General features: G+C 56.2%; 1 protein-coding gene across 2 annotated transcripts; it reads left to right on the forward strand.

Moving 5' to 3' along the window:
• Positions 1-1,082: 1,082 nt before the first annotated feature.
• On the forward strand, positions 1,083-7,682 carry Emx2 (empty spiracles homeobox 2). 2 transcript variants are annotated; one of them, XM_021643400.2, is made up of 3 exons: positions 1,092-2,025; positions 4,049-4,233; positions 6,213-7,682. In XM_021643400.2, the coding sequence occupies exons 1-3, from the start codon at positions 1,620-1,622 to the stop codon at positions 6,378-6,380; spliced, it is 759 nt and encodes a 252-aa protein (XP_021499075.1). In that variant the 5' UTR covers positions 1,092-1,619; the 3' UTR covers positions 6,381-7,682. The 2 variants fall into 2 exon arrangements, with proteins under 2 accessions (XP_021499076.1, XP_021499075.1); XM_021643401.2 differs by lacking the exon at positions 4,049-4,233 and having other exon boundaries at positions 1,083-2,025; positions 6,213-6,316.
• The last annotated feature ends 481 nt before the right edge of the window (positions 7,683-8,163 follow it).

An 8,163-nucleotide genomic window follows, 5' to 3' on the forward strand; every position in this document is an offset into this window, starting at 1 on the left:
TATTAACGACGGCGGGACGACCGCACAAGCACCACCGCAGCTCCTGACCTACGACCCCAGACTCTTCCCAAATAGCTTCGCACATCCCAGACAGAGCTGTTTCGGGGGAGGAAGTGAGAACCCTCCAGAGAGGAAAAGTAGACACTGAGGCCAGTGCCGAGAGCCCACGGCAGCCGCAGCTCAGCGGCCGCTCACCTTTCCACTAGCAAACGAACGAACCGGGTGGAAACGCCGAAGGCGGGGGCTCCGGAGCCTCGAAGCCCCGCTTGGCCGGAGGCGTGGGAGGACCCCTCCTGGCGCGCCCGGGGAGCCTCGGGGGTTGGCTGGGGGAAGCAGGTTTAGCCCTCGCCCGGAGCCAGTCCACGCGCGCTTACCCTCGCCGGGCGCCCGGGCCTGCAGGGCACGGCCGCAGAAGAGCTCGGGGCGCGTCCGTCGGTGCCCTGGCTCCGCAGGCTTAGGATCGGGGGTCCGCAGCACAGGCAGCGCGGGCCGGAGACTCTGCGGGGACCCGGGTGCCCCGGAGGGAGTGGTGTCGGCGTAGTAGGAGGCGGTGGCTGAGCGGGAGGAGGGGGAGGGAGGAGGAGGAAGGGGAGGAGGGGGAGGAGGACAGGGAAGCGGAGAAGAGGAAGAGTAGGAGGAGGAAGGGGAGGAGGAGGAGGAGAGAGAAAGGAGAGAGAGAGGAGGAGGAGGAAGGGGAGGAGGAGGAGAGAGAGAGAAGAAGAAGGAGGAGGAGGAGGAGGAGGAGGAGAAGGAGGGAAAGGAGGAAGAGGAGGAAAGAGAGAGAGAGAGAGAGAGAGAGAGAGAGAGAGAGAGAGAGAGAGAGAGAGAGAAGCGGAGAAGGAGAATAGGAGAGCCGAAGAGGGCACTGCGGCCGCGGGAGCCAGCCCGGAGCTGGGCTGAGGCGCCGGGAGGTCGGGGCTGGGGCGCGGCCGGAGGCTCGGTCGGGTCGGCAGTGCCGACTCCGTTCCGTTCTGGGCCCGGATCCAGGCCTCCGGGTTCCCAGGCGTTCGCCTCCCTCTGACGCACTTTAAAGCGTCTCCCCCCCTTCCACCTCAGGGCGAGTAATAGCGACCAATCATCAAGCCATTTACCAGGCTTCGGAGGAAGCTGTTTATGTGATCCCCGCACTAATTAGGCTCATGAACTAACAAATCGTTTGCACTACCAGTGAAGAAGCGAACACTTCCATGGATTGTCCTTGGACTTAGGGCGCCCTGCCCGCCTTTTGCAAAGGAGAGAAAACTTTTTTTTGCCTCCCCCGAGAACCCCCCTCCCTGCCTCTAACTCCAACCCCCCCACGCCACCTCTCTCAAAAAAACATCACCCCAATCCACGCCTGCAAATTCTTCTGGAAGGATTTCCCCCCTCTCTCCAGGTTGGGCGCGTTTGGTGCAAGATTCTCGGGATCTTCGGCTGTGCCTCTCCTCCCCCTCCCCTCCTTTCCTCTGTCCTCTCCTTCCTTTCTTCCTTCCTTCCCTTTCCCTACCCCTGCCCCCGCCCCCACCCCGAGCGAACGAGCCCCCGATTCTCGCCGGGCCTCGCCGCAGGCAGCGGGCAGCGGAGGCAGCGCCGCGGTCGCCGGGAGCGGGGAGCCCGGGGCGCGCGCTCCTCGGCGCAGCATGTTCCAGCCGGCGCCCAAGCGCTGCTTCACCATCGAGTCGCTGGTGGCCAAGGACAGTCCCCTGCCCGCCTCGCGCTCCGAGGAGCCCATCCGTCCCGCGGCGCTCAGCTACGCCAATTCCAGCCCCATCAACCCGTTCCTCAACGGCTTCCACTCGGCCGCCGCCGCCGCCGCGGGCAGGGGCGTCTACTCCAACCCGGACTTGGTGTTCGCCGAGGCTGTGTCCCACCCGCCCAACCCCGCCGTGCCGGTGCACCCCGTGCCGCCGCCGCACGCCCTGGCCGCCCACCCCCTGCCCTCCTCGCACTCGCCACACCCCCTGTTCGCCTCGCAGCAGCGGGACCCGTCCACCTTCTACCCCTGGCTCATCCACCGCTACCGCTATCTGGGCCACCGCTTCCAAGGTACGTGCCACGTCGCGGGGGTGCCGCGCGGCGCCCCGGCTCCGCGTGCCCGGCCGGGCCTCCTCCGGGTGGGTGCTCCGCGGGGCCTGGGCGGAGGCCAGGCGAGAGCGGGCGGCGAGGCCCCCCGGGCGCCGCCGGGCCCCAGTCTCGGGGCTGGCACCTTCGCGGGCCGCTGCCCGCCCGCCCTCTGGCCTGCTGCAAAGGGGAGCAAAGGAGGCGCCCCGGGGTCGGCCTGGCCGGGGCGAGGAGCTGGGCGGCGGCGCCCGCTGACAAGAAGTCCTGAGCCCGCGAGGTCCCCCCAAGGCTGTTCCCGGACGGGTTCCTCTGGGGCTCGGACCAGGCCACATGGCCAGGCTCACTGGACTGTCCAGCTCTGCGTAAAACCACCCCGACCCCCCCCCCAGAGCAGGCCTGCGGCTTCTAGGTCTCCAAGCCCTTTGCGGAGGCAAAACTCAGAACAAACTGGGTCCTTCCTGCGGTTCTGGGGGCTCGGGAGGGCAGGAACGGGGAGCCACCGCAGCCCCTCTGGCTCTCCGCGACCCGTGTAATCGGGCGCCCGCCGCCGGACCGGCGCGAAGGCAGCTTTCTGTTTGGTTGATGTTTTTTTTTTTTTTTTTTTGTTTGTTTTTGTTTTTGTTTTTTTTCCCTCTGAGAGAAAGAGAGAGAAAAAGAGAAAGAAATTAAGAAAAAGAAAAGAGAAAACCTAATCGAGAGAAGGCCGGACCAGAGGAATCTGTTTGAGTGTCTTCGTTTTTCCGGTTTATTAATTTTGTTCGCTTCTGAGTAGAGGTTGGAAGGAAACTTCGAACTTTAGGAGAAGGGTTCGAATTAGTTTGCGGGCTGGAGTCGTAAAAGACCCACCTCCAGCGGGGCAGGGCAGGATCGATAACCGCGTCTCTTCAATAACGCTTTGCTTTCCTGTCAGAGTCTGGAATCGGCTAGATGCCACCTCGCCATTTCATATATACGTATAGATTTAAACACACAAAAAAAACACCCCGAACAAAAACCCCAAACCAAAGCAAAACACCTTTCTCACCTTAGCCCAGCACTGAATTTGCCTCCATTCCCGCTGGGACTACCAGTTAGTTTTTTATTGTTTGGGGCTTGGGTAAATAGATTCACTTCCTTTAATACGAAAAGCAGCAATACCCAGCCTTAAAGTTTAGCGCCCAGCTTCCCCACTCTGCCAGTTCCGTCCACGGACAGCCTGGCTCTTCGTGGGCACGGACCATCGCGGAGTGCGCGCTGCTCGGCCACCCCGGCGCCCGTGTTCTCTCCCAGCTCCCGCAACCCCGGACCTCAGAACCGGGCACTCCGGAGGCAGCGGCCGTAACACCGCGCGTACTCGCCTCGGGATTTCTGCTCTGCCTGGCTGAAGCATCTCGGCCGGCCTCTACAATTTCCCAGAAACATAAAAAGAAGAGAAAGAAAGAAAGAAAGAAAGAAAGAAAGAAAGAAAGAAAGAAAGAAAGAAAGAAAGAAAGAAAGAAAGAAAGAAAGAAAGGAAGGAAGGAAGGAAGGAAGGAAGGAAGGAAGGAAGGAAGGAAGGAAGGAAGGAAGGAAAAAGAAAGAAAGAAAGATCCTGAATGAATAGCGCCCCGATCTTTTCCTACTCCCGTGTCAAATTTTTTAAATAGGCTAGAAAATAGAAAACCTCCTCCTCCTCTTCATCTGTACTATTACTCCTGCCACTGCTACTTCTGAATGGGATACCCACTTCCCAGCCCGGGCTCTAGGTCCTCTTCTGCCCCAGCTTCCAGCACTGAGGCCTGCGGTGTCAGGGCAGGTCCGGAGCCTGAGGACTGACCCCTGGTCCCTGGGAGACAAGTGCTAGTTGGGTACCGCCAGGTTGGACCCGGGGCGGGTCTGGCGGCTGGACCCTGTCCTTTTCCAAAGCTTAGGGAGAGCGACCAGCTGCCGCGGGTCTGGCGCTACGACTAGGCAGAGGCCCAGGGAGCTCTGCGGGGCCAGCCCGGCTCCGGAGAAGCCTCTAACGGTATCTTTGCTGTGCCCCCCTCAGGGAACGACACCAGCCCGGAGAGTTTCCTTTTGCACAACGCTCTGGCCCGAAAGCCGAAGCGGATTCGAACCGCCTTCTCGCCGTCCCAGCTTTTAAGGCTGGAGCACGCCTTCGAGAAGAATCATTACGTGGTGGGAGCGGAAAGAAAGCAGCTGGCGCACAGCCTCAGCCTTACGGAAACTCAGGTGAGCGTGCCCAGCGGCCAGGGTGAGTGTGCCCAGCGGCCAGGGCACCCGTCCGGACCCAGGCAGCCGGCGCCTAGCACGCCCATCAGGCCGGGCTAGGGGCTGATTTCCACGCCGGAGCCCTGGCTTTGTAGCTCTCCGGTTGCTCAGGCTGGGTAGGCCCGCGGAGCGGCGGCTGGCTCTTCGGCTCGCTGGTCCGGCCCCTGCGTGGCAAGCTAGGCTGCCGCGCACTTCTACGGAGTTTCCCTGAGAACCCGGGCACTCGCCTGGGGTCCGAGGGCAGCTAACCGCAGCAGGGTGCTCTGGAGATTGGGCTGTTGGCTCAGAGGGCAGGGAACGGTTTAGAGCTCCGAGAGACTCCGGGGCCCGCCGACTTTTCCCCCTAAGGGAATGCTGGGAGTCGGACCGGAGGCCAGGCAAGCTGGACGCTCTAGAAAGCCGGTTCGCCGAGACGCGGACGCGGTCTTCCGGCGCGGCAGGGCTGACCCGGCCCGGCGCGGGTTAGTCTCCAGGCGGGGAGGAGGCTCCGTGCACAGTAGGAGCCACTGTACTCGCAATCGCGAGGCTGGGTCAAAGTTCTCAGTAAACAGTAACGTTTTGGGGGCAGAGTAAAGTTGCAACTTTTCTTCCCTGAGAAGTAAAAATTGAGGATTTTGTTTTTAAAAACTTCCCCTTCCCCGGGCGGTGGTTTACGAAGAGGCCTTGCGGGTTTGTGCAGGGCGGACACAGGCAAGGCCTACCTGGCTTCTCCAGGATAGCCAGGCAGCGGTGGTCTTTGTCCCCTTGCTGCCCACACTGCTGGTCTTTGTGTGCATGTCAGGCCGGGGCACACGGAGCAGAGCGGTGGGCAAACGGGGGGGGGGGGTTGGGGGTGGAGGACGATATACCTTCCCTTTTAATTAGCAAACTCAAAGCAAATTAAACTCAGCCTGTTCCCACTCTGCTTTTTCGTGGGGACACTTTGGGGGACAGGAGCGTTGAGGAGAACAACCTGGACCCTGTGGCAGGCAGTCTTAAGGCGGGGGTGGAGCGGCCTGTCAGCCCAGGGACTCTGGCTGTGGGCTGCGGCTGCAGCCACCAGTGTCTTCACGGGCCCACACTGCTGGGCAAATCTGGGTAGTGCTGCTGAATGAAGGACCCAACACCCAGCTTCCCCAGAGAGCCGCGGATGGCTACTGACCTCAACCTCACCACTTCCTAGACTCCAGGCTGCAGATTCAGGGAGGCCGGGCTGGCCACCAGGCAGGCCTCTCCGGAGGCTGAGTCCCAGGCTGATCCTATCCCGTCTGGGGGCTGGACAGGAGCAGAAGGAAAAGGCCATTTCCTTCTCCCCCCTGCTCAGTTTCTTTTACTCTTTTCTATGTCACAGTGTTCCTGGAGCTTTCCGTTCCTGAGTGAGGCCTGTCCAGTCGCTGTCTTCCTGCCTCCTCTGTACTCTCTTTAGTCTTGCTCACCTGCCAGTGTCCCCCAGCAAGGCCAGGCAAACCCCCATCATCTACCCGTGGTGGCCTGGCAGAGGAGGCACTATATTTAGGCAACTCCAGACGGTAGAAAATAGAAAGCACATTAGGACGGCAGACACGAGGGATTTTCTGCACTCACAGGCTAGGCAAGCAAGGAACATGCTTTATTCTTTACTCTTTATATTTTTCTTACTTATTATTATTATTTTTTTTACAAAGTTTTTCATGCTTTGCAAAAAGCCTTTTCTCCATGGGTGTGTGTGTAGAAGAAAGGGCTCCGGAGAGGGCACTGTGGCCCTTGGGGAAGGTTCCTTGGTAAGGTTGGAGAGACAGGGGATTAGGCTTCCCATAGAGGGCCGGCTCTCAAAGCAGGAGGTAGGGGGGCACAGAGTGGCCAGCCTTTAGGATTTGTATCTGGGGGGCTGGAATCAGGCCGGGCCTGCACAGGACTCTGGCGTTTGACAAGAGGGCACTGTGAAGTATCTAATTAATGATGCCCACTGGCCTCTCCCACAGGTAAAAGTATGGTTTCAGAACCGGAGGACGAAATTCAAAAGGCAAAAGTTAGAGGAAGAAGGCTCAGATTCTCAACAGAAGAAAAAAGGGACACACCACATTAACCGGTGGAGAATTGCTACCAAGCAGGCAAGTCCGGAGGAGATAGATGTGACCTCAGACGATTAAAAGTACAGACCTGATCCCACAGAAATGGACAGCATGGAGCAAAAGAGACAGGGAGAGGAGGGGAAGAAGGAAAAACCCTACAAAAAACAAAAACAAACTGCGCACACTTTCACCGGAGAGGGAGAGAGGGACCCAGGGCAGTGGCGCTTGCAACAGACTGGACAGCAAGAGCGCTGGAACGGGCACTGGACTGGGCACCCGCATGGATGGCAGAGGATGAAGAACCCTTCATCAACACGCAACCCTCGTCTAAAGAGGCAGCTGAGTGAGTGAGAGAGACAGAGACTGGGAGGGAGAGAGAGAAAGGGGAAAGGAAGAAAGAGAGAGAGAGAGAGAGAGAGAGAGAGAGAATGATTCGATCCTTGTGAGGCAAAGGCAGGTCAGACAAGGAGAGCTGTCAGTCAAATGCCAAACCAGGGAAACAAGATGATTGGCATTCCGCGTATTGAAGTCCATTTAGAAATGAGAATAATTTTTGAAAAAAAAAAAAGGCACAGGACTTTTAATTTTGCACTTCACAGTGTTCCCCCTCATCTTTAATTAGAAATCACATACAAAATTCCATGTCTAGCCCCATCCTACACCTGTTTAAGAACTTGAATTGCATGTAGCAGTTGTTGGGCGAATGGTGTCTAAAAAATGAATTGTAATTTTATTCTTTTTTAAAAGACAGGTTCTGTGTATTTTTATTTTATTTTTCTGAGAAATGTGCAGTCTGTAAAAACACTTTTTGATACCTTCTATTGTCAAAGTGATTGTGAAAGCTAAATGAAGTAGGCTTGGAGATAGTGGTCCTCTTACAGAGAAATGAGCGAGCAGGATGGGGATGGAGGGCGGGGGAGGGTGCCCCTGAAAAGAATCAAAACTCGTACTGGGGGTAAAACGACAACAATAACAACAAAAACCTAAATTAATTCCATCTCTCGAATATTTTCTAACATTCTCAAACTTTAAACCACCAAGGCAACTTTTCCTTTCAGTGGCTGGAGAAATTGATGGCATCCAGCCACTCAACGTAATGGCCATTCAGAACTTTGTCTATTGCAAAAGTGGAAGGAAGAACTGTAGTTAATGGGGTGATGGCGGCCAAGGACATGGGAGTTTTCAAGCACTGAGTTTCTCTTCCAAGACTATAGAATTACTAAAGAGGGTGACAAATGCTTCCTTAGTGTCTTCTATACCAGAATGTAAATATTTTTGTGTTTTGTGTTAATTTGTTAGAATTCTAACACACTATATACTTCCAAGAAGTATGTCAATGTCAATATTTTGTCAATAAAGATTTATCAATATGCCCTCAGAGCAGTTGCTTTGGAAACTGAAGTGGATCTTTACAAAAGTAACCCTCTAATTCGAATGTGGGCCTTCTCCAACTAGGCTGGAGGGACCCTGACTCCCTATCCACAAAGGAGCCAGGCTGGTGGCTTTGGGGAGGCACATATTTTAAAGACATGTGAATGGTGAAGGAAGATGATTCAGTCAGCCAAACTCTTTCAGAAAAGAGACCAGAGAAGCTCTCCCAGCAACTTTGCTGAAGGAGTTTAGTTTCAACTTCAGACTAAAAACTTAAAAAAAAAAAAATCTCTTCACCTCTTCTTTCTTTTTCTTTTTCAAACTTAGAATGTAGTTCTGAGCTGAACGCTCTCCCAGGAAGCCCGTAGAACCTGCGTTTTGGAGCTCCTAGCTTAGTCTCTGGCTTCAAACACCTTAAGAACATGCCAGTCTCCTCTTCTTTCTCCTTTTCCTTTCTCTTTTTGCTCTAATCTGCCAAAGGTGATGGGGA

Source organism: Meriones unguiculatus, chromosome 1 (genome assembly GCF_030254825.1).
Source record: "Meriones unguiculatus strain TT.TT164.6M chromosome 1, Bangor_MerUng_6.1, whole genome shotgun sequence".
Lineage (NCBI taxonomy): Eukaryota > Metazoa > Chordata > Mammalia > Rodentia > Muridae > Meriones > Meriones unguiculatus.

Bases quoted from the DNA above. Each gene is read 5' to 3' on its own strand.
- Emx2 (XM_021643400.2), top strand. From the start codon at position 1,620: ATGTTCCAGCCGGCGCCCAAGCGCTGCTTCACCATCGAGTCGCTGGTG. The intron at 2,026-4,048 runs GTACGTGCCACG...TGCCCCCCTCAG, and splicing joins TCTGGGCCACCGCTTCCAAG to GGAACGACACCAGCCCGGAG. The intron at 4,234-6,212 runs GTGAGCGTGCCC...CCTCTCCCACAG, and splicing joins TCAGCCTTACGGAAACTCAG to GTAAAAGTATGGTTTCAGAA.